This window comes from Struthio camelus, chromosome 13 (assembly GCF_040807025.1).
Source record: "Struthio camelus isolate bStrCam1 chromosome 13, bStrCam1.hap1, whole genome shotgun sequence".
Classification (NCBI taxonomy): domain Eukaryota; kingdom Metazoa; phylum Chordata; class Aves; order Struthioniformes; family Struthionidae; genus Struthio; species Struthio camelus.
The window spans coordinates 6,832,355-6,857,950 of NC_090954.1; the positions used below are offsets into that span (position 1 = coordinate 6,832,355).

At 40.7% G+C, this 25,596-nt stretch overlaps 1 protein-coding gene and 1 long non-coding RNA gene across 4 annotated transcripts; one reads left to right on the top strand and one right to left on the bottom strand.

The window, feature by feature from the left end:
• Window positions 1–710: 710 nt before the first annotated feature.
• On the bottom strand, window positions 711–10,209 carry LOC104142344 (uncharacterized). Its single transcript, XR_011143955.1, has 4 exons — window positions 9,930–10,209; window positions 6,861–6,972; window positions 3,183–3,572; window positions 711–2,862 (listed from the first exon to the last, which is right to left on the bottom strand). It is a non-coding gene; the product is annotated as an uncharacterized lncRNA (long non-coding RNA).
• RUFY1 (RUN and FYVE domain containing 1) lies at window positions 6,925–25,438 on the top strand. Of its 3 annotated transcripts, none has more exons than XM_009672257.2 (18): window positions 6,925–7,166; window positions 10,928–11,101; window positions 11,418–11,535; window positions 12,190–12,291; window positions 12,614–12,737; window positions 13,524–13,582; window positions 14,794–14,859; window positions 15,486–15,555; window positions 16,727–16,828; window positions 17,259–17,375; window positions 18,026–18,193; window positions 19,872–19,969; window positions 20,432–20,551; window positions 20,754–20,883; window positions 21,807–21,901; window positions 23,582–23,630; window positions 23,834–23,911; window positions 24,723–25,438. In XM_009672257.2, the coding sequence occupies exons 2-18, from the start codon at window positions 10,945–10,947 to the stop codon at window positions 24,864–24,866; spliced, it is 1,797 nt and encodes a 598-aa protein (XP_009670552.1). In that variant the 5' UTR covers window positions 6,925–7,166; window positions 10,928–10,944; the 3' UTR covers window positions 24,867–25,438. The 3 variants fall into 3 exon arrangements, with proteins under 3 accessions (XP_009670552.1, XP_009670542.2, XP_068815990.1); XM_009672247.2 differs by having other exon boundaries at window positions 6,931–7,215; XM_068959889.1 differs by lacking the exon at window positions 6,925–7,166 and adding an exon at window positions 10,182–10,309.
• The last annotated feature ends 158 nt before the right edge of the window (window positions 25,439–25,596 follow it).

Here is a 25,596-nt window from a genome sequence, read left to right on the forward strand (position 1 = left end):
TGAGAGTTGTTCTTAATTGTGGCAAACTAGCTATCAGTTGCAGTTCAGCAAGGATAAAAGCTCTGAGGAAAGAAAGGGAAGGAGAGAGGAACAAGGTTGTTTCTGTTTAAAAAAACTTTTCTTAGTAACCTTAAAAATAACGTTCAATATATTTCTATTGTTTCCAATGAACTTGTAAACTTACAAAGCTTTTCCAAAAAAATGACTATGTAGACTAGTGCATGGTCTCCAAACCCCTGCAGGTCTTCCATGGAGGCTTGTCATTTGAACCGGAAATCACAATTTTAGATGATAGGAAAATGTCATGGGAAAAGTAGTGGGCACCATCCATTCTGCAGCACTTTTGCCTGTCGAGCCAGAGAAGGGATGACCATGCTCCAGCTGGAGGAGAAAGCGGAAAAAGTGCTAGAAGGAGCTACAGGAGGAAGCCTGTGCAGCTGCTGATCCTTCCTAATCTCCTCTTGGTGGAGAGGACAGAGTATCTGCACAGGTTGGAAAGAGGACAGACAAACCCGTGCCTGCACAGGTTTGGGCAGGAAGGGGCAGGTGGCCTGGGCTACAAGGGGAAGGAAAGAAAGCTGGAAGTGTAGGTGGATGCCAAAAGGATAGTTAGCAGAAGAAACTTGCGGAACCACTCACACTGATGAAGTGATGATGTCTCAAGATTTCTGAAGCCATGATTTTTGAAGCACATCATGCCATATTATTTTGGGGGGAAATTCCCTTTTAATCAGAGTTTTGCACTTTTTTTCAGCCTTCATGGATAATACATTAAATTTTACATAAGGAATTTTACATATTTTCTTTTAAAAATACAAATAAAAAGTAGTGTTTTGTTTAACATAAAGGTGTTTTTAGACTTGTCTAGGGAACATATTATGCATTTCATCGGCTTATCATATAATCTCTAATAACATTTTCTTCTGTAATTCGCAACATGTTCCTATTACATTAATGGAACAATATGAGCTCCCTTCTTCAGCTAATTAAGTCCCACAGAAGCATTTTCATGCATGTTAGCTGAAGGCTGCATTACATAGCAGAAATGCTGGCATCATATTTCAAAGATACGACATTCACATCCTGTTAGGATTCAGCTTTTAATCCCATTTACAATTCCTTTGACCCTCCATCCCTCAGTACAGTTATTAATTCACACCACTTTTATAAAATCTGCAAAATTATACCTAATCCAAAACTGTCTGCATGCAATAGTAACAAAAGTCAACCTGGGAAAAGCCAAGAAAAGAAAATACATAAGCCGTGAAAAGTGTAATACAAAATAAAAAAGGCACATTTGAAAAAAAGCTAGATATTTACAAGCCAACTCACGCCAGACACAAATATAAAGTCAACTTAGTCCTCCATCAGTTCCACCACCACTCGGAGCTCTTGCTTGTGGATTTACTCACCTTAAGACATGGTCAACTTAGCCTTTCACTTTTCAATTTATAAACAGATCGTGTAAATAGCTGTTTGCAAATTTATAATTACTTTATAATTACTCTTACTTTATAAATGTATTTATAGAGCTAACCTCTTCTCTCAGACTGTAGGTCAGAACTGTTTGGCTCAAATACTATTTAACGAGAACACAGAGCAGGGGAAAAACACACAGGTCATCTAAGTCCATAAATTATCCCATTCAAACAGATGTGCTCTGATTTCTGATGTGGTCTGTAAACTAGACCAAATTCTATCTTTCTTTCCAACTTCCTGACTCCTATAAAGGACTTGCAACATTATGTAACAACCTTTAACAGCCCACATTTTTTGTACAACACTGGCCATTTCAAAATCCCACATGAAACTCTGGAACTAGTAAATGACCCTGAATTCATGCACAGCTAGGGTTACAACAGAGAGTATTCCTAGACATATGTTCACTGCTCACAACTTTGAACCTCCTATAAAAGCCAGGCAACTACTTCCTTTTCCCAAAATGGCTTCTGCTAACACAGCTTATATCGTGGGGGACTGCAACTTTGGGAGCTGCTCAGGTATGCATCTTAGCTTGTTTCTGTCCACATTTAAAATTCTTTTCAAATAAAAAAAAATAAAGGGTGTTTCTAGGATAGTAAGGCTTTTAAATGAAGTACTGCTGTATTGTTGCTTCAGTTCTGTTCCCAGCAGAAGGTTGCATAAAGATGTCCAAAGTTCCCATCTTATTTTAAGATTGGCAAAAAACCTGCTATTTACAGACCCTGCTGGGAAGGTGACACCTCGTGAGCTATTTGCTGTTTCCCAGGTATCTTCACAACATGGTATTTGCTCTTAGTGCCTCGTTGCTATGTTAGAGTCTGCACTATGAATAAAGTAGTGCTGTAGTGTCACCTAGTGGGAAGTTCTGCCAGCTGCCTCTGTATTCACAGTACCACTAAATACTATGTTACAGCACAAACAGGAAAATTGGCAAGTATGTTCTTTTTGCCTGTTTTCTGACATTCCCGCCCCCCTGTCTTTCTATCAAACGCTTTGCTTTTTTTCCAACAAGCCGGTGATAGAGTAGAACAAGACATATACTATGTGTTTTCTCCCCAGTTGTAAATTACTAGTCTAGTTCATTCAGACTGTGTCATTTAATATGTATCCAGATAGTATTTGGCCTTAACTGGCTAATTTCAGTATACATTAAATTCTGTTGCTGTTGTTTTGATTCCAAGTGAATATTTTGACAGACTTTTCTCTTCAGTATTCTACTCTATCTTTTCTTTCTTTACTACAATGATGCACATTACCACCTAGTACTATTTCCATTTCCTCTCAGGGATTTCAATGACTTGTGAAATGACAGTTTCAAGCAGCTGATTCTTTCAGTAGTAACAAGGATTTTTTTCTCAATGATGGCACAAGCTGGTGCATCTGGATCAGGGAACATAAAGTGGTGGTTAAAATAATGAGACTGCTCTGACTTAATACAAGTGCAATAACACAACTGGAAATAATTTGAGGCTTTTAAGCAAGCTCTTTGATTAGAGGTGATTGGAAAGGATGTTAGCTGATTAGCTGCACTGCAGGTGCAATAACAGTTAAACTGTTGTCTCTAAAAGCATAATAACTTAATCACTATGGTATAATGGGGGAATTAAGTTAGTGCTACAGAGTTTTTTCAATGAGTTCCTAAAGGAAATATGCTATCCTTTGCTACTAATACTGCTTTTCCTCAGTTGGCATTCACGTACCTCAGTGCACAAGCAGAAGAATGATTTAAGGCTTCTACGAATGGGAGGGAGGGAATACTGCAACTGAAGCACATAACCCTTTACTGATATGTGACGCTGCTGTAATCACTGGAAGATCATTCTTGATAGCTGCACTATGCGCATGTATAAGCTTATCACATCATACCAGCTGTTCCTCTTGAATGATTCGTCTGAATCTTCTTCTTGATTCCTCTCTTAAAACTGTACAGTGAAATGGTGGCAAAGTTCACTAACTTGAAATCCAGGTGATTCTGAAGTGTTAGTTCCTTCTCTGTACCTTTGACCCGGATCATATAAAGTCTTAAGGACTTGAAGATCATGTTCTTTAAGCTTCTTTTCTTCTAATAAAATCCATACACTTGGGACAAACTAGGATCAAATCACACAAAAATGTAAGCACAATTATTCACATAGGTTCTCCACTGAACTCTACCAGATCAATCTGCAACTTTCAAATACAACTGCTCGTGCTTTGAAAGATTAGAAGTGGAGGAAGGTCTCCTTCCCCAGGAAGCATCCAAATATTAGTAGGTGCTCCACAAAAGATGCAAGCCCCTAGCCAAAAATTTCAGACCGTGAAGACATTTCTGTGCATCAGACCTTTCCTTATGCAGGTGCAAAATGGCTGCTCAGAACTCTGTGGATCCAGTTCCATTCAGCAACCATTGAATCCCTCAGCACTTAAATGCTAACTACTATAAATTGTAGTATAGCTCTGTGAATTCTGTACAATATGCTGTTAAATGCATAAAATGCATTTTTTTTCTTTTGTTACGCCGACTAGAGCAACACTCGGTATTTCCTAATAGTAGCATTGTAAAGGTCTAAAACTTGACTAGTTTATTTGTAAAGCAATCCATGTCTGGCTGGTAGAAGAGGTTAGCGAAATGCAAGGTATAATTAGCAGCTAATCACAAAAGTTCACCCTTTAACAGACAGTGGCATTAGTGCTGTTTTTTAAATATTTCGAGTGCATGACGCATTTGAAATGCTACATGGCAAAAAGGCTTCTTTAAGCCATTACCCCCAAAAGGAATACATCTGATATAAAGGAGAAGAACTAACCAAAGAAACTGTCTTTAAAAAAATCTCTACATGAAAACAAATATCCCTTTCAATATCGCTGAAGGCAAATAATATAGCTTCTCCTATTCTAAAATTATCTTCTACTTTGGATAGCCAGACTGTCAGCTGAAGTGTATAGTTTCCTGATCAAAATAGGAGTCCTTTGGGAATAATCTACTGCTACACTTTAGTCCTCCCATTATTTAAATATGTCAAATACAATTTTTTTTCATTCCCCTAAGAAGGGGGGTAGGGGAGGGAGAGTAAAATCCAACAATGCCATGCAAGAGCTGCATGAAACAGGAGCAGAACTTAACAAAATGTTTTTTAAAAAAAAAAAATTATGAAGCTTTCTCCGAGTTGATATCTGAGGTTAGGACAGACAAAAAATAGGAAGTGAGTAATTTAGTTTCCTGACTGACTTTTCAGTGAATCCTAAAAATGTTTAAGTCCTCAAGAATTCTATTTTTGTAGTTACGCATAACTGATATCTACATACTTCTGCAGACCTTCTAAACAAGCTACGTAATGGACTTTCAAAAGAAAACTTTGTTCATCTGCACACGAATGGCAACAGCTGGACTAGTGGTCTGTAACGAAGAGACTACAGTGATGAAATATCAGTGTCTGCAGAAGACAGAACTAAAAATGTGCCCACTTTCAGAGTTAAAAGTGAAGAGTGTTCTTCATGTGTAGTTCCCCTCTTTGTCAAATACGTGAATTGAAACTAAAGTAATAATCTTTTTTTAAAAAAAAAAAAAAAACACTTAAACTGTATCCTATATAAACTACATCCTCTATGGCTGACTTAAAGGACTCTGGGGCAAATTATTATACTTTGTAAACAAAAAACCTCACTGAGGTAGAGCTCACTTACAATGTTACATGACTTGTTATTTGCTTTAAAATACAAAGAGGTCATTTAATGTTGTCAATGGCCGACTTCCTAAAATTAAAGTCATTTTGACTGAATAGTCATGAATCATATGACTGTGCAGCAAAAAACTTCTACCAGTTTTCTTAGATACTGTATAAAGGCTGCTATTTGATATCCTACAGGCACCAAAATAAAATGACCAAACGTTCCTTTACCATGTACATTAAACTTGTTTCTTTAATTGTAACATACAGAAAGATGATCAAGAGACTATGTCCTAGTTTCACTTCATGTTTTACAAAGTAGCTAACTGTCATGCTAAACCAGGCGATCTGATGAATCATGACCTTATGGGAGCAATATAGTGAGAGAGAAGTAGAAGTCTTGTTTTGCTCGTATTTTCACAGTCACAAAATTTTCATGCCTTGTTCCTGAGCTTTATTGACAATGAAAAGTTGTTCCAAAGCCTAGAATTCTGCTTTGCTTCTCTAGCTAATATTTTTCCTGACTCTAATATTGGGTGGATTGTAAAAGGCAGAAAGTCAAGGTCAAGTCTTACTCAAGTCAAATAAAGGTATATTAATGTAGTCAAATATAATACAAGACCCTATAAAGCTGTTAGATATTACTTCCCTATAAACACACTGTCAAATACTACCTTTAGTCCACAAGATGGAGTAAAATTTGCTTCTGTACCCTGTAGCAAGAGTAGCTAAAAGCCTACACTTATCTTAAATAAATCATGGGTGAATAAAAGGCTGCTGATCTCTGACTTCTCAGCAAAAACATGAGCGTTTCCCTGTGTTCTGTGGAACGTAAGTTGCTAAACTTTCAGTGTCTGAGAAGCCTAGGAGGCAGAATAAATCTTAAAATAGTTTAGAGTAGGAGAACAAATAAGACACAGACCTGAAGATTTCCTTTGCTGCAAGACTACTGAAATTGATCTCCAACTCTGCTGTTCCCTCCCCTCTTTTCCTTCCCCCCCCCCCCCTTCTCACAGTCTGGATATTTCTTAGCAAAAATAAAACAAAGCTAACAAAAAATGCCTTCCTCAGTCAGTATAGCAAGAAGAGCTAATATGCAACATTTACTATATCATGATTAAATGAGTGACGTATCTTGGGGATATACAGCTGCTGGATGGAGAAAATGAATGCTAAACCATGCCTCTGCAGGCTACATTGATATTCGAGACACCTAGTAAGGTCAAACTTTCCAGCTAGCATCAATTCAGTTCTCCTTCATGATAAATCTTTTCTACCAAATGCAGCCAAGCTACGTTAATGAAGCAGCCTTTCTGATTACAGCTATTTTGTAATGTCAGGATGTGAGCGAGCACTTTTCACTGCTCCAGACCTGCCATATGTATCCACTATTTTAATCAAGTTCGGATGGCTTGAGTTATAGACAGAGTAGTATCTCTCTAAGTTGTCATAAAATAATGCAAAAAATGTGGGATTTCAAAGGTTACTGCAAAGATTCTAATTGAAAATAATGTTTAGGAACATAGTATGCAATAAATAACTCCAAGGTGTGTTTTTGGTTACCTCCGTAACTTTGTTTAAAAAGTAAACCTTTACTCCTTCCACGCCTCCCTTCCCCAAGCCTTTAACTTCGAACATCGGGAAAACTGCTCACAGTTCTGGAAAGGCTTGTCTTACAGCCTTGCTTAGGCATGCAACAGTTTTAGAGTCGTTCAGCTTGCTCTTACGTACCTGGCTCCCAAGCTGCAGTGAGAAGGCGGGGGAGGGCGGAGGCCCTGCCAACTCGATTGCTCATGACTAGCGTCATATGACACTTCAAAGATGGCCGAAGGGGAGAGCCCATCTGCCGCGGAACAGAAAGAAGACTTTGAAATTATTGACAAAAACCTGATCCCTAATACCCCTGAGCTGAAAAACGAGGGAAAAGAGAAAACTGCGGAAGAAGCAAGATGGTCTGCTCCCATCTTGTCGCTGGCTAAGAAAGCCTCAGAAAACTTAGCGCTGAGCTATGGCAACGCTCTGAAGTCTGCATCTTTGGTAGGATTCATATCCAAACCAGTCAGCAATGACAACACAGCAAAAACAAGTATGGTTATGTTTATTTAGTAAACTTGCTTTTATGGTGCACAAATAAGTTAGTTAGCTCCCGTAAGTGGCATTTATCAGTGTCAGTGAGGCATTATTATTACTCTGAATTTATTTTTAAAAATCTGATGCTGCGCTATTTAATGGAAGCAAAACTACACAAACACCACAGATGTAGAACTGAACAAAGTATATTCTAACTAGAAAAATCGTAAACTCTGAATATATTCGGAAAATTTGACTTTATTTTCTGTACATAAGGCTTTTGATTACTTTTGCCTTCTCCCTTAAAGTTCTCCTTAGCAGCAGCCTGACTGCACTAGTAGGTGATGTGGCTCATTTCTTATCCTTCCTAGGCGGTTCAGAGAAGGAGCTATACTTGTGGTATGATTTTTTGTGACACAAGGTAGACTAAGACAAAGACTTGTCATGAATTACTTCTTTTTCACTATGCTAAAAATGCCCCCTTAAGTTAACTACAGCTTGCTTTATTAAACATCCATATTTGTGGGTATAACAATCCATATGGATTTACGGAACGAGTCTTTTACAGCTGAACTAAAAGGGCTTTAGTTGGATCCTTATGCGAATTGAATCCTTTGGTACCACCTCAGTGATATTCGGGCACTGGAAACAAAACCATTCAAATGTAGTGGTAACTGGTCACATTAGTCTTGTCCTCCAGGCTTTCAGGCTAGCGCTTAGTGATTTTTTTGGACCAACAGAGCTCAGTTATGGTTCTGACCTTCTTGTTTTTCATGATATTTAGTACTCAAGCTGGAGTTCTCTGGGGATGAATTGTGGCTATGTGGTGAAATAAGCTACTCGTGGTGGGTGGGGGGGGATTTTTTTCAATGAAAATTCCTTGATTTTTGTATAGTCAGGAGAGTTTAAAATAATAATCTAGTTTTCCAGGACACAATTTCGCTTTCCCTGCATCTATTACACAGTCTCAGACCACATTTAACAGATTTGTTTTCTGGATGCCCAGCGTGAGAACCTGGAATCTAACCTGAGGAAGGACAAAATATCCCACTGTCTTCAGGTGCATTGGGATCGCTGCTGTGAACACACATAGTACAACAGCACATGCAGCATTTGCTGGGGGTAGAGGAGAGGGCTGTTAAAACATTCTGCCTGAAATGAGAGTCCCCAGGCTTCATGGGACTTTCACCATAATCTTGCAGCTTCCTATCTGTAAAATGAGGGAATGCAACTCCACCTCACCAGATTATGAACGTATTATCCAAATACTTTGAACAACGTTTATAGAAAATTCCATGAGAAAAATCTGCTTATAACTTATTTAAAAAAAAAAAAAAAGTGAACAGGCACTAGATGACCTATTCTGCCCTCCTGTGTAAAAGGCTTCACCGTTACCCTTGACTGAGAACAGTAAATTTGATTTAAAGCAGGTATTAAATAAATAACCTCTAGTTCTGTGGCCTGCAAGAAGATATGTGGAGTGCTAGTAACTTGTTCCTTGTTGCCCTCTTTTCCAGAGATTTTATAATCTCTACCTGCTACTTCAGGTATGTTGATCACTTGAAAAGTCACCACTGCACACTCCACAGCAAACTGGACAGATAAAAGGAAAGGCACACCATAAAACTAGCGTGTACTACTGATGAAACTGTCCCGCTTGGCTGGAAAGATAGGGAGCTACCAATTTAAATACAAATCAAGAAAGACTTGCAGTTTTATAGACCAAGAGGTGGAGAACAGTCAAGGTTTCTTCATACTTCAGTTTTTTTCCTACCTCAAGGCCTGCTGAATAGTGTGCAGTAAACAAGGCACGGGGGCTTCAAAATGATGTTAAAACAAATCTGTTGAATTGGATGAGGTAAGAGACTGTGTGACGGTGTTTTTAATGACCGCATCATAACGTGTGTGATCTTTTGCACTTAAGTAACTCGATTCCTAATCTTCCAGGCCTTGCTTTGGTAGATCGCGCTGTTCTAGTATCTGGCTTTTTTGCATGTACCAACTTGTACATGGTTTTAGAAAAGATGCACTTGACTGTCCAACCTTGCAACTGTTTAAAAAATAGTTCAGATTGTACTAACTAGTACTTAGTACAAATGCTTATGAAGACATGGTTTACATTTAAATTTTTGTTCATAAATAAATTATCATTCACAAAATTCGTTTAAAAAAAGACTTGTGGCTGATATGATACCTAGCCCTTGAGCAAAGCTCACAAGCAAAACATGCCTGACAAGTAAAAATCCAGTCTCAGGAAATCGTCAAAATAACTCGATGAGTTGCCATTGAAGCATCCTAACATCTAAGCAAGGCCACTGATTTCCTATTTCCATAGTCAGCCTTTTTTCTGTTCCTAACGTGTAGCCTGGCAATACTGACATCAACATTTAAAAATATTACAACCCTTCTAATTCTCAGTCTCATCTCGGACATTATAAGCAGTTTTGAGGCATCCACTATACTGACTGTAGATAGTGATATGTTGGAAACAGCCTATGGAGAAGATAGGATTTTATGTGCTTCTTCTTGAGACTGACTTGAATTTGGATGAGAACGACTCCCTGTTTTGACTCTTCTGATATGGAAGACTTTTGTTCACTAGTAACCCTGAATTAACATTCTGTGCACGATAAGGAAGGTAATCATGAAAATTAGTACTCAAAAGACTTTTGCATGCTGTTAGGAATAGCATTAGCAATCTCACATGTGACTGAGGCGGGGGCTCTCTACCTGTTAAACTTGGTCTTCTGTGACTGCTATTTCTGCAGGGGGTATTACCATGTTTGATCCGCAGATGCGAGCAGGATTCTCCTAATGCAACATCGTTGGCTCAAAAGACCATTTAGCCATGGGTCTGCGGTTGGCAGCATCTGCCAGAACCTGCGTTGGCTGAGGATAAGCCGTGGCTGGCAGCCTGTTTCTGTCTCGACCCTCCTCTCCTTTTAAAAGGAGGAGCGCTGCCCTGTGCCGTTAGGGGAAGCGGGGCAGAGCGCCCCTCAGAAGCAGGGCTCGGCGCTGAGGGAAGCGGGGACGGCGCTCAGCACCGCCGTCCGCGGAGCGGCGCGGCAGGCCGAGCAGGCTGCGGCCTCCCTGGGCTGCGGGAGTTCAGGGTGCAGTACTCACCCTTCCCCCCACCCCCGTCCTAAATAGCTGCAGCTGCCTTTCGGGAAGGCGAGGGGGAGCCGCAGTACCTGCCTGGCGAGCCGGGGCAGGAATAACGCAAAGCGCCCACTCCCCCAGCGCCGCGCAGGGGAAAACCCTTTCTAAAATGGCGCCTGCCGCCAGGCGCGCCTCGTCCCGGGCTCGCTGGGTCTCGCGAGAGTTCCCGGGCGCGGAGGGGGTGGGGGGGGGGGCGGCTCTGTTTCCGTGGCAACGCGGGGCGCCGGGGGAGCCGGTCCGCAGCGCCCCCGCGGGGAAGGGCCGCCGGCCCGGGCCGCCCCTCGCACCGGCACCGGCTCCGCCAGGGCAGGAGCCCCCGCCGCTGCCCGGGGCCTGGCGATAACCCTCGAGCCCCTCACAGAGGCTGTCCGCGGCGGAGGGGGGGTCACCCCGGCCTTGTTTTTGTGCCCCCGCGCCCCTACAGCCGTTCCCTCGGACAAGAAGGAGACCAAGCCGGCGGCACTGCTCTCATCGCTGCTGTGACAGCCAGAAAGGGGAGCCTGCGTTTCTAAAAAACAATTTAAAAAAAAATCATTTTTTCTTTTCCCACCTGTGTCTCCCCTGCCTAGCTGTCCGCTGCCACGCGATGGAGGAGCGCGCAAACCTCATGAACATGATGAAGCTCAGTATCAAAACCCTGATCCAGTCAGCCCTGAGCCTGGGCCGGACCCTGGACTCGGACTTCCCTCCCTTGCAGCAGTTCTTCGTGGTGCTGGAGCACTGCCTCAAGCACGGGCTGAAAGGTGAGCGCCCGCCGCGACGCCCGGAGGGGAGGCGGATAAACGAGGCCGCGTCCTGTCTCGCTGCCTTTTCAGTTAATATGGCATTAATTGCACGCACTATAAGCTACTAATCAGTACTCCTGATATTCCTGTGTGCTTACCTTCTGATATGCCCTATGTTGTCCGCCACCTAAACAGTCAAGGGTCTTTTAATGCCCCATTTACGTACCAGGAGGTGGTAAGATGAAGTTAAGTGTCGACTAAAATTTGTGACTCTGGAGTTGGAGGCAGAAGCCTGTTACTTTTCCTCACAAACGTCTCTGTATATTCTCTTTAGTGAAGAAGACTTTTATTGGACAGAACAAATCATTTTTTGGTCCTTTGGAGCTAGTGGAAAAGCTTTGTCCTGAAGCATCAGATATAGCAACTAGTGTTAAAAATCTGCCAGAATTGAAGTAAGTTGATTATTGGGGATGATACAATTCACTTACACCTCTGGGGAAAAAGAATCCTTCCTAAACTCTCTCACCTTGCCTTATTGAGATCTTATTCCCAAAGAGAAAGATGGTGTATGCTGGAGGCATTGATTCCTCCGAGAGGTAAAGAGGACATCTTAAGGTATTCTGCACTTCTAATTCAACAATACTGTTAGGGTAAAATAGCATTTGAAAACTTCTACAAGCTTGCTGCTGAGTCTTCACAGATCTTTTATTTTCTTTTCCTTCCATCACTTGTACGGCTTTGCCTAACTTTGTGTGTGTGCGTGTGGTATTTATTTTGGATAATACTGGATGGTGAAAGGGAACTAGTATTACACCTAGAGTCTCATGCTAGCGGACTGCATCAGTAGTTGGGTTATGATGTTAGTCGAAAGTATTGTTTACCTTTCTGATCTAGAAAGATTTCGCAAGATACTTCCCTTCAGTGAAGCAGTAGGATATACCTGAATACTTCTGTGTTCCGGAGACAGCACTGCCTTTCCCTTGGGATTTTGTGTTTCAAAAAATATCTACCTTCCTCTCCCCTTTTAAAGGGAGAATTTTTGAACTGCATGAATCTACTTATTAAAATATTTTAGTTTTGGTAAAACTTGCAACGTTTCCTTTTAGGACTGCTGTAGGAAGAGGAAGGGCTTGGCTTTATCTTGCACTCATGCAAAAGAAACTGGCAGATTATCTCAAAGTACTCTTGGACAATAAGCATCTATTAAGGTAACAAAACAGAAGCATGTAGGTTGTATTCACTGAATCCTTGCATTGCTATAGAAAGAGGTCATTAATTGACTAGTTTAAGTTTAAGCTTTTTCATGCAACCTGCAGAGGAGCACTTTTTCATTGTTTTTGCAGGGAACCTGCAGATAAACAAGTAGATTACTTTTCTGTGCAAGCTCTGCATCTTCTGTCTTATGCAATAAACTGTTGAGGAGGGACTGATCAGCCTATACATTAGAGCTGTAGAAGGACTACATTGCCATTTATGTGACTTCAGCCATGGAAGTGCCATTATAATTGTTATGATATGCAATTCTTCTAGTGACTTTTATGAACCTGACGCGTTGATGATGGAAGAGGAAGGAGCAGTCATTGTGGGTCTGCTAGTTGGGCTGAATGTGATTGATGCAAACCTTTGCTTGAAAGGAGAAGACTTGGATTCCCAGGTGAAGATTAGAACTTAAATAACATGGGCCATTAAAAGATTCCAGTAATAGTTAAGCACATCTGTGAATGCTTCAATGAAATGGTTCCAGAGTTCTTAGACCTGGTACACAGGTTGGGTTGGCTTTATCTTTGTTTTCATAAGCAGATATTTGAATGACTTATGAAAAATCAAAAATTGAATGGACTAAGCTAATTACAAGAGAGATTTTCTGCCAGAATCTCTCTGCCAGAGAGAGATTAGTCTGCCAGTTTAAGCTTTGGGTTTTCTGGGTTTGTAGAGGCTTTTATTTTGAGGATTGGAGGGGGAGGGGTTCCTGTTGTTTTGGGGGGGTTTTTTTGGTGATGTCACATGTCTCTGCTGCCTTAACTAAACAGCCCAGTTCAACGAATGTTTTGGGGTATTTATGTTCTAAGCCAATGCCATTTCTGTGTTTAATTTGATATTGTATGTCCTGTATGGGGGTGTGTAACTTTTTTTTTTTTTTTTAATTCAGTGTGGGAAACATGACATTAGTATCTGTCTGTCAGTAGCAGCTCATGGAATCACTGTTAAACCTAATAACTGCTAGGAAACTGAGCACACCAAATATGATCTTCATTTTGATGCTTTTATGACAAACAGCAGCTCTTTTACAAGTTTGCTTCAGTTGGAAAGAAGATAGGTGTTATCTGTCTTTCTAAACTTAAACTTTATATTTGGAAAAAGGTAAAAAGGTAAAGTAATGCGTCCTGCTATTGAGAATTGCACTGTGAAGATAGGTTAACGTCTTAAATTTACCTTTCAGGTTGGAGTGATTGATTTTTCCTTGTACCTTAAGGAAACACAGGACAGTGATGGCAAACAGTATGTATGGTGAATTACAGTTTCCTAAGTATTAGGTTTTTTGAAAAACAAACACTTTCAGACAGTCTGTGGGAGCGCGTCAGTGCTACAGATCTCTCCAGTTCTTTTAATCATCCAAAAAAAACCAGAATCCTAAGTGGATTTGTTAGCTAAACAAAAGTACTAGCTTTCAGAGGTTAAACTATGGTAATTGTAACAGCAATACAGTGTGGAGAGTCTGTTGTGTCCTGAGCTTGGACCACATTAAGAGCATCTGAAGTTTCAGATAGCGTTTTTGTTTGTTTGTAGGAGGCATGATCTGCCAGGCCACCTGCTAAAATGCTGCCTTGAATTATTTCAGAAATACTCTTGGTTAAGTAGCTGTCTTTGTGGGAGAGGTCAGTTAAGTTAAAAACAGTCTGCTTTTTACTGAAGTGTTCAGTGAAGCGTAGACTGTAACTGGTAGTATCACTGTATCTAGAAGACTTGCAGTGGAGGGAGAGGACTTCATAGTTTGTTTACCTCCTGCACTTCAGAGTACTCTACTGTTTAGTAGCTGAGGAGATGCAGTAATGAAAAGTATGAGGAGTGACGAATACATAAAATACAGGGGGTATAGCATGAGAGCAGCAGTACCTGCGACTGCTTTTAGCCTGTTTCTTCTGAAAGGAAGGATTGGCCTTCAGATCAGTAATGTATCTTGAAAGCTGTTATCTCTTCATATTGTACAAATAAGTGCTTAATTAGTTTCACTTTGTTAAATTAAAAGCGTGTTCCAGTTCTTTTCATTTTCATAATGTTTTTGAAAACTAAACTGAAGTTGACTGTAAGTGAAACAGTGGAAAAGTAGTTACTTTCTGGAACATCCAGATACTCTTCCCCTGCCTAACCTTAGGAAATACATTTTTTCCAAGCTTAGCATTTAAGATTAAATCAGGTCTGTTACAGGGGACATGTAACACAGTTTTCTAATGCTTGCTGCTCTAGGAATCTATCCTTCCACCTCTAAAATCTTAATGGTATCCCAGTAGTTTCCAGGTCTTCAGATTAAAAAATATCTTATCTTCTTGCTACTTCTAACCTAGCTTACACACAAGTATTTTTATAAGGCGGGGGGAAGTTTCCAACTCTGATATATTTGCACGTTTATACTGAAAACTCGAGCACAAACTAACTCTTTAGAATGAAGAGAAGTTTTTCCTTGATCAATAACTTCTCATTTTTACAATTAGAGATGGAGGGATTACTGCTGTACTTGACCAGAAGCATTATGTAGAAGAACTTAACCGACATCTAAGGTGGGATTTTGTCTATTCTGCTGTACAATTGTTTTGTTTAGCTTTTCTAGTATGGCTTGAAATGTCTCTGCTGTCAGTCTTGTAGATTTTTGTCTGACGTTGAAATACCTTTTCAGATTCTTTGCCAAAAATCTTAGTTTCGCTGTGTAACCTTGCTCTTCCGATGGAGACTGCAACACAGGAAAAAGTCTTTTAATGACAGTTGGTTGGAGACTTATTTATGATTAACAGATGATTTGGAAGATACTCTTTAAAGATAAAATTATTACAAGTACATCTAGAAGTTTGTTCTTTAGATGAAGACTCTGTGCTCTTTTTCTCATGGGTTGCTCAGTGGAAGGAACAGCCTTCCCTTGTCCTCTTGAACATCAGAGAGGTGTTAGACTGCAAAAGCTAAGCCAGAACAGGGCCACAAACTAATACATTGGTCTATACTTGGCACCCTATTGTATGTCCTGTCACAACTTAAGAGAAAACTGTCTTTCCTCTAGGTTTTTTTCCAGCTCGCCAAAGTACTTCACTTCCAACAAATACAAGATGGTAACAAAAATTTGAGGATAGGAATAAATGCTGAATGTTGACACTTCTTATATTGTTTTTATATCTTTTTTTTTTCCTTGTTGTAGTTGCACAGTTGCAGATCTTCAGAACAAAATAGACTGTTTAGAAAAGACCAATTCAAAACTCCAGGAAGAGGTTTGTGTCTAGTCTGTTAAAAGTTTCTTTCTGTAAACCTTCCTATTTTCCCTTTTTCGCTCATTGCTATCAGTGGCAAAACTCCTTAAGAGTTTACCTTAGACCTAGAACGTTTGAGTTCTTGCTTCTGAAGTATGGGGGATTGATAGGACTGATGTGAGTAGGCACACTTGGCAAGCTCTGTGGAAAGCTCCTGTACTATGTTAGTAATTAAAATGCTTTTGGACATTTCTTTGTTAGACAGGGTTTCCTTAGTCCAGTTTTATTTCTTGCAGTAGCGCAATGGTCTCCAGCTAAAAGTGATTGTATTACTAATGAACGTGATTCCTCCTTCCTGCTGCGCACAAATTCTTTGTATGCATTTCTTATGTCAGCTGGAAGACAGAAAAAGAGAAATAAAAGGATCACGCTACAATTTGGAACTCCTAGCTGGGAACTGAAGTATAATCCCACAGCGCACATAACAAGGGTTTGGGTGTTTGGTGGTGTTTTGTTTTTGTTTTGTTTTGTTTGTTTCCTCCTCCTTTCCTTTAGGATTTCAGTGTATATCTGTGTAGTCCTATTTCCAATCCTTTTGGGTTATCTTCACATGAAAGTGCCTTAAAGCTCCATCAGTGGATGTTAGTCCCGATTTGTCACGTGCCTGCTAATTCAAACCTGAACGAACACCACAAACCTTTGGATTTTGGCCTACATAGTTGTCCTGAGGACTGTCTTAGGACCAGAATAATAAATAAGCTTCATTTAAGGGTTGAACAGAGGCCTTAGCTCACATACAAAGGAAGAGATTACTGTGATAATCCAGTGAGCTACCTTACCAATGAATGAATATTTGCAAAGAATGGCACAAATTAACTTACTTTCTCTAGCAGCTGTGCTTTATACTTTTTTTTTTTTGTACTAGGATACATTTCTGTATACGTCAAATATTCAGAATAAGTGATGAGGGCATGAAGCAGAGGTGAAGTGAACAAATATTGGAGGGCTTACTAAGTTTGGCTGTACAGTGAGTATGGTTGCAGAGGAGATAGGTACTGGGGAGAACGAAAGGGCTAGGGAGAGAAGTGAGCAGTGCACCTGCTACAAAAGCTGAGCTACAAACTTTAGAGCTCTTCCAGCTATTACATGCTTGTGTAATGATTAAATATTGATACGGTCCCTTTGTAAACAGCTTGCAGCAGCAACTGACCGAATTGGATCACTTCAGGAAGAGCAGCAACAGTTAAAACAACAAAATGAGTTAATTCGTGAACGGAGTGAAAAAAGCGTAGAGGTAGGATACCTATTTAAAGGTCATGGGAGTGCTTAAAACAAGCCCTTAGTTTTGGTCAACTGTAGTTCAGTACTCTTGAAACTTTGAATGTGAATGCTAAACTTAGTCATACTGCGTGGCACTGCTGATCACTGTTTATTAGCGTGTTATGTGTGCAGACATTAGGTTTCACTGTTCTCTGCTGCAGACTTAAACATGTACCCGCAGAAAGGAGAGGGGATTGAAGTAATACAATGGTTTGTTTTTGTGTTTTCCTCTAGTCTTTGAAATTTCTGCTTCTTAATGTTTGCCAGCTTATTATTTGCAAAATAATTGGTTTTTGTTTGAAATGGCTCATAGAAATACTGTTTTCTGCAGGGGAATTTGAGGCATACTTTAAATGCATAGTTTTGTCTTCTTACATAGCCTTTTGGGCTAATATTTCCTCTAGGTAACAAAAGAGGACACAAAAGTGGAATTGGATACGTATAAGCAGTCACGCCAGGGTCTGGACGAAATGTACAGTGATGTCTGGAAGCAGTTGAAAGAAGAAAAAAGAATCAGGCTGGTGAGGAAACATAACTGTACAAAGTGAAATGAAAGATTCAGGATTTTGTCTACTTTAAGGAAGTATTATAAGCTTTTTGCATCCATCCTAAATTCATAATGGATTTGCAAGCAAGATGTTGAACACAGAGAGCTGGGAAGCTGGGGTTTTTGGAATGCTGAAAATAAAAGGTCTTCCACTGTATGCTGTAATAATACTGGTAGGCTCTTAGAGACTAAGATAAGAGCACGACGAAAGGTATCTGCCTTTATGGAGGAAAATGCAGTATATGCATAATGGTCGTTTCCGTGGTAAACTTTCTGCTAATAAGTGACGGGTGAAGAGGCTGGCAAGGCTTGCTGAAGCCCATGGCTCTCTAAACCAGCCAGTCTGCAGCTGCCAGAAGTGCTTCATTTGAAAGGCAGCTAAGCTGCCCACGGAATCCCGCGCTCCAGAGCAAGAGTGCAGATCACCCGGTATGATGCAGAGAGCTGAAATAAGGTCTCATATAGTATTTTGTTCTTACTGACTTACTGTGGTATCTTCTCTGTAAAATCACAGCTCAGTATTAAAGAATGATGTGTAGTTCCTACGTAGGGTTATATGGGTTCTGGAAACACTTATTCTTGATGCATGACTATATAGCAGTAACTAGGAAATCTCTCTGTAAGGAACTAGAGAAAGAGTTGGAGTTACAGATTGGAATGAAAACAGAAATGGAAATTGCCATGAAACTTCTGGAAAAGGATACTCATGAGAAACAAGACACCTTGGTTGCACTTCGCCAACAGTTAGAAGAGGTGAAAGCTATTAACTTGCAGATGTTCCACAAGTCTCAGGTACGTACGTGATGATGAACCGAAAGAACAGCTCTAGTGGCGTTCCTCACCTGTTGATCATGCACAAAGGGGTATGTACACATATATACCTCTGAAGTAATACTTATGCATCAATTTTCTTAGGAATTTCTGTTTTAAAATTGTAGAAGGACTTGTTTAACTTCTCATATCATGCTTCGTTGTTGATGTGAAATTGGGTGTGTTTGGACAGAAAGTGCGTGTTCTTGAGTGTGCTGTGTAGTATGTCATAGGATCATCCAACAAATGTTCTGAGAGAAATGGAGAGCTCTCATAGGGGAGAAGGTGGTTTCAAAGGTCCTTTGTTCTAGCCACTGAATAATTAGTCTTTTAACAAACGGCGTAGTTACCTACTGCAGCCAAGAACTATGGTGCTTCTCCTTCCTACCTGTGTTGTCCTGCCTCTCACCTGCACCAGCTTTAACGCTATTTACCATAGAAACCAACAACGTGCCTCTCTAAATCCATAGAAAACTAATAGTTATTTTTCTTGTCTACTTCCTGTAGGCTGCACCAAAGGATGAGATGAGTGCCAGAGCCAGTGGGAAGGAAACATCACCTTTGGGGAGGGGGAGGTCTGGGATCAGGGGTGACCCTGGAGCTACTAAAAAGCTATTGGATTGATTTAGGTGTTCTGTGATACCTTCTGTTAGCATAAGACCTGTCTTGCTACATGTAAGATGTTAGAAAAGTAAGGTGGAAAACATTTTGCTTGCTGGGCCTGTGTCCCTTCCTTCTCCTTAGTCTCTTCCTTCCTTTGGCACTTTTTAGATTTCCGCTCCCCAACCTTTGGGTCATATACGGTGTAGGGCTTTGGGATGGCTTCTGTATGTTTTTGCTGCTGATTGGGGGGTTTCATTAAACTCGATTGGACAAGAAAGTACGCTGGTAGGCATTTCTACAAGGAAATGATGGAGCAGTATTATTTGCACAGAATATATAGAGCTTGTCTCCGTTAATGAAACAGGAGTTTACCTATGCTCCCCCCCCCCCCCACCCTGCCCGGAGCCAGAAATTCCGTGCTTAGGAGATTTCTCTCAAATTTGCTGGACTGTTTCTGAGTGCTTGTTCAGGCTTTGTCCTGGCCTTTCCTTCCTACAGAGGTACACACCAGCTTACAAAGCAATGGCCAATGAAACCCAAGTGTGTCAGTGCATGCCTTTGCGTTGAATAGCAGTATGTTCTTGATGTGGAAGCTGCTCTTTGGCTTCCTGGTTCCATACAGTAGTATCACTATCAGGTACCTTAATGGGCGGTGGTTACAGTCAGATTATAATAGTAACATAATTGATCTACTTATCCTGCTTATGTAATCTGAAAATTTTTTTCCTCAAACTCCTTTCTAAATTAAAAAAAAAAAAAAATTGTGGCTTGTAGTTGCTCTCTCAGGTAAAAACTTACTGCAGTTCAGTTTTTCTGAGCTCTAACAAAGCGAGTTGAGGGGTGTCTGGTCTGGCCCATCTGTGGTTATTGGTGTTATGTTTGTATGTTCGAGTTAAATAGTCCGTTTCTGTTTAACAGTGTTCCAGCCACAGTCTGTTAACAACTTCTTTTTTTTTTTTTTTTAGTGTAGTGACAGACATTCATTAAGCACTAACACTTGGTGCTTCGGAAACCTAAAACGTGTTACAGGAAATATCTGATCGCTTTATTCCTACAGAGTGCGGAGTGTTCGTTACAACAGAAAAAGGAAGCAATATCATCCTTTGAAGGAAAAACAAATGAGATGATGTCTGCTATGAAACAAATGGAAGAGAGGTAAGGATTACAAGCTAAAAAATGTTAGTAATAAAGGTTGCAGCCGTTATAGAGTGACCTTCCAATTCTCAGTATACCTGCATCAAATATTTGTCTCTTATAGACATTTGGCCGTGTATGCCAGTGTGCATGTTTTTTCCTTTCTCCTTGTTATTGGCCTTTGCCTTTGTCTATTCTCTTTTTCCCAGGCACACATACACATAACTGACCAATTCAATAACCATAGCTCTTTCCATATGCAGACTATTTTAAAATGTGCTGACTTTGTTTTAGGAATAGGCATAACTCATGGCTTTTGCAGAAAGAGTTGCTTTTAAAAACTCAGTTGTTCTCCACTAGTATTTTTAAGTTCTGGCATTCTATGAAGATCCGTGCAGTAAATCTAAAAAAGCAAAATTACAGGGTATATGTGAGGAACGCGTGAATTGACCACAAATGTATGTGACCTCTATTGTGTTGTAGACTGCAGCATGCAGAAAAGGCCAGGCAGGCTGCAGAAGAAAGATGCAACAAGATGAAGCAAGAACTTGCTGGCAGGCTTGACGCTTGTCGGCAACAGATGTCACAACTGGATAGCAAATGGTATGTCATCTGATCAGGTTTTTTTACTTCCCTTCTGCTGTTTCTTTAATGAGTATTCTGTATCCTTTTTGTGCTAAGGGCTACAAAGCAATAGATTTGAGTCATATTAGGTTCAGCGAGTATCGATGGTAGTATACATACCATAGTCCTATAGAATATTTTTCTGCTATATGGTTTCTTAGAACCACTTATTTTTAAACAGCTCTACTCTGGAGAAAGAGTTAAAATCTGAAAAAGAACAGAGGCAAACTTTGCAAAGAGAGCTACATCAAGAGAAGGATACTACCACACTGCTTAAAACAGAATTGCAACAAATGGAGGGACTCAAGAAGGTATGTGCAGTGCAAAGATGCCCACTCTTCAGGATTAAAGCTGGCTGAAAACCATTGCAATACTTGCATCTTTAGCTGAGTGATTTCTTCCGTACCATTCTCTTCGTCTGAGTGGTTTCAGAAAACTGGCTGGTGTAACATAAGCTTGCACATAAAACACAAAGAGGAGTTTGGAGCAATGCAGGTCGCAGACGAGCTTAGCTAGAGATGGTTGTTGAGGTTGCTGCCTGCCCTTTAGCAGCGTGAGTGTCTGAGCCGTTCATCAGTCAGCACCTGAAGCTGACATGGGACAGCTGGGAACAAAAAGCTCATCAACTGTTGCATGTTGATACCCCTGCTCAGCTAGGAAATGGCAAGTTCAGAGCTTTCAGTGACTATGTTAAGTCTTTAAACTATATATAATAGCACATATTAGATCTTTCATCTATATATAATAAGTACACATTTTCAAGCCTTCAGAACAGAAAAGAATGTGGTTTAAATTGATTTTTAAAAAGCCTGAGAATTTTTATTAACCTAAAGAGAATCTGTTGCTGTGTATTTATTATTTAAATTTTGAAGGCACAATTTGTACACCAGTATCTGTATATACACTTGCATGTGTGGGCATAGGACTGCTGCATTCTAGCTAGGCTCAAGGATGTTTAAGGCCTGAAAATATTCCTCTTTCTGACAAATAAGGTTAAATGATATCCTTGTTTGTGCTCTACAAGAACCCATGGATAGTTCACCCTGTAATTCTAAAAATTAAGGCTTAGAAATAAGTACCTCTGTAAAGAAACATATACTTGGGAACTGCTTGAGTATTCTGCATTGACTGTCTAATCTAGCTTATAGACCAAATTTAGAGCGCGCGTACACATGCGCGCGCGCACACACACACACACACAGCCTTGAGGTTTTATGCTTTATTTTTTTAATAGGAACTGAGAAAACTGCAAGATGAGAAACAGCAGTTAGAGAAAATCTGTGAGGAGCAGGAGCAAGCTCTTCAAGAAATGGGACTTCATCTCAGCCAGTAAGTTCTAGGAACTGAACTCCTAAAAGTGATGTGACTTGGAGGATTGGTTATGAAACCAATATACAAAACATTTTAAAACACATCAAGTTATAAAGTCAGTAAATGCGAGAATTTTAGGCAGCAATTACCATTATACATAGGAAGCTAGTCAGCCATGGGCTGTGAAAGCAAGAGAAGATCCTTGAAGGGGTAAACTGGCTAAGATAGAAAATAGAGTATAGTAAAAGGCCAGTTCTCACAGTGGAATTCTGTGCTTTTTCCACACTGTTTCTGTCACCTGTTTTCCATGTGGCGTGAAGACTGTTTGCTGGTGACACTGAGTGGTTCTGGGTAGTAACACTGAGCTAACTGTAGAGTTAGAGTTTCGACTCAGTGACTGGACAGTGGAATGGCAGGTGAAATTGAACATACATAAGCTTCAAGTGTTGCAGAGGGAATAAGCCTTGCTGTGTGTGAAATGATGCTCAGATGTGAGCCACTCAGTGAAGGCTTGGTGGCGTGACAGAGAGCACTACAGAAACATTAGTCCAGTGTTCAGCAACACAAAGTGACTTGGATGTTAGCTCCTAGAGAGTAAAGAGAAGAACAGAATGCACCTCTTTAAATCCATGGTGGGGCTGCATTTCTAATATTGCAGGCAGTTCTGATACCCCCTTCTCAAGAAAAGATATTGAACTGGAAAAGGTTCAGAAGAGAACAACTTTTTAAAGGTGTCAAAAATCAGAACCACAGATTGGCTGAGGTTGGAAGGGACCTCTGGAGATCAACCAGAGTCCAACCCCCCTGCTCAAGCAGGGTCACCTAGGGCATGTTACCCAGGAATGTGTCCAGACGGCCTTTGCATATCTCCAGGGAAGGAGATTCCACAACCCCTCTGGGCAACCTGTTCCAGTCCTCAGTCACCTTCACAGTAAAGAAGCTTTTCCTTATGTTCAGATGTAACTTCCTGTGTCTCAGTTTGTGCCCGTTGCCTCTTGTCCTATTGCTGGGCACCACTGAGGTACAACTGAGAATGGCTAAGAGAGGCAACAGTGCAGGGGGAATATGTTGGAGGTCATGAAATAAGTGGCACAGACTTGTGAGCATCGCAGCCCTGATCAGTACTCTGTTACGTGACTGATGGGACAGTTGCTGATAGTAGCAAAAGGCAGGTTTAGAACAAGTTGTTGGAGCTGGTTCTTAGCACCTGCCACCATGCTGTGGGGCTTACTCTCACGTGAGAGTGTGGGCACTGAAGTCTGCGGGCTCAAAGAGAGACTGGACTGATTCACACACGAGAAATACACTGAGGATGCTAAACGCAGTCTTTGTCTGGCTCACAAGTCCCTAAGCTGCAAAACACCAGAGCCTGGGAGAGGAATTGGGCAGCATGTGGTACTCCCTGTTTTTGTGCTCTTCCCTGGGCACCTACTCACAGGTACTGGCAACGAGAGGACAGTGCGTTAGGGGGACTTTTGATATTCACCAAGTATTGCAATTCATGTTTCTCTAAAAGTATATACAAAATTGAGGTTGTATCCTGGAGTCTTTCTATATTTATATTGTGTGGAAGTACACCGCATTTGGGGGTGGGACGGATGTTGTTTCTGGTCTGCTAAGCTCAGCTAAATTTTATTATGTGCTTTCTGTAAAACCATTAAAACTCCATTTTGATACATGACAAAACTTTCTTTCTAGATCTAAGTTGAAGATGGAAGATATTAAAGAAGTAAATAAAGCACTAAAGGTACTCTACATCTCATGGATATTTTGACTTAACAAATGCATTTCATTAAAAACCTTTAGATTTCATCCCACAGTTAAATCCTAATTCATTGTATTATACCTGAAAGATGGCTCTTGAAAAATCCCACCACTGTTGGTAAATTCCCTTCAAACTTTCTGACAAATAACCCGTGTCTATAGTGAATTTTTGTTCCAATTTCCTAGGGTCATACCTGGCTGAAAGATGACGAAGCAACGCACTGCAAGCAATGTGAAAAGGAATTCTCTATTTCAAGAAGGAAGGTAGAGCTGTTCAGTAGTGTGGGGTTTTTCTTTTTCTTTTTTTTCCTTGTTCCTTTCCTCCCAGGAAACAAAAATCAAAAATTGCCTTTTGTGGCACTCTCAGTTTGGTGGGGAGAATTCACAGCTTCAGTTCTGGGTCACGTTGGCATGATCAGGACGTAGAGAAGTAGGTCAGGGAATACTGAACTAACAATTCAGTAACTGTTTTAAAGAGAGGCTAAACCTAGCCTATCATGCTTGGGCCCTTTCCTTGGCAGGGAGATGTTGTGGGTGTGTTCTCTTCTGTAATATGGTTCATCTCATTTCCCTATCGGCTTGTGTGCAAGAAGGGCTGGAAGCTGACCAGGCTCTGTGCTTCAATGGTGGTGGCCAGCCTGTCTGGCTGAGCAGGCTGCCGAGTGCCTTTCAGTCGGAGGGGTCACGGCTGCCCAGTACTTGCTCTGGGTTTTGGGGCAGCTCAGTGCACCTGCACAGCAAGCCAGGGCTGCGTTTCTTCTGTGTGGAGCCTGTGCGTGGTAATGCACGCAGCGTGGGCCAGAGAGCAGGTAACTGGCCCAAGGACAGGCCTGTTCAGCCCACAGGCTGGGCTGAGCCCCCCCCCCCCCCAGCTGCTGACAGCTAAGGGAGGCCTGGCTGTGTGATAGAGCGCACAGCTGTATGCTGAGTCCTCTGCAGAGAAAGTGATGCAGCAAGTAGTAGGCCTGATCAGGAATTGCAGGGGGGAGGGGTGATGTCAGTGGACGCTAGACGCTTTAATCTTGGCATGCCTAATTTTTAGGCAGTTGTGCTTACTGAAACTCTCTGTTTGTAGCATCACTGCAGAAACTGTGGTGACATCTTCTGCAACACTTGTTCCAGTAATGAACTCGCACTGCCATCGTATCCTAAACCTGTCCGTGTTTGTGATACTTGTCACACTTTACTACTTCAGCGATGTTCATCTAATTCCTCCTAAGGCTTTGGTAACCTAAAGAGGACCACTTTAACATTGGAAAAGTAGCCATTATTTTTTTTAATTCTGAATTCCAGGTACCTTCTGTGCAACGGACTGGTATCTAAATTTCCCCCGTAGGAAATGTCAGTGCAAAAACTTGTAAGGATTATGCAAGTTAATGTTTCTCTAACTGGAATAATTAATCAAGTGTTGGCTTCCATTAAAGTTCTAATTGTTAAAACTAAAACACAAGCTCACTCTTCTGATTTTATACAAGTTATTTGTATCAAAATTTGTATGTTACATTTCTATGCTAACTTGATCCCTCTAAAAGTCACTTTTTCTGCACGTTAACTTCATGGTTCTACTGTAACTTCACTTCAGGTGTTCCCACTTGTTATAGAGGCTAGTGTACAGTTTTGTATTTGATCCAAGAGAAATGTCAATTTATGGATTGTCCACAGGAAAAAGCTTTATGATGAGTCAATGTGCCTTCACTATACTTAAGTCAAAAATCAGAAGTTATACTTGTGCTGAAAATGTCTGAACACAGTATGGTAGTTACACAATAAAGCCTTTCACAAAACCTGAAAGTAACGTCGTTTTGACTCTTTTTAAAAGCTTAAGTTACGTACCCTGGAAGGCAATGTTTTTGCATTGTAGAGCAAATAAATGGCTTTTGTAATCACCTGGATGTTAAGACACCTTATAGCAGAACATACTGCTGTTAATTATTAAATGTCACTTAGAG

Excerpts from the sequence above, each read along its gene's own strand:
- RUFY1 (XM_009672247.2), top strand. The coding sequence starts at position 6,951 with ATGGCCGAAGGGGAGAGCCCATCTGCCGCGGAACAGAAAGAAGACTTT. Across the intron at positions 17,376-18,025 it reads AAGAAAAAAGAATCAGGCTG|GAACTAGAGAAAGAGTTGGA; the intron begins GTGAGGAAACAT and ends TCTCTCTGTAAG. Across the intron at positions 23,631-23,833 it reads AAGTAAATAAAGCACTAAAG|GGTCATACCTGGCTGAAAGA; the intron begins GTACTCTACATC and ends CCAATTTCCTAG.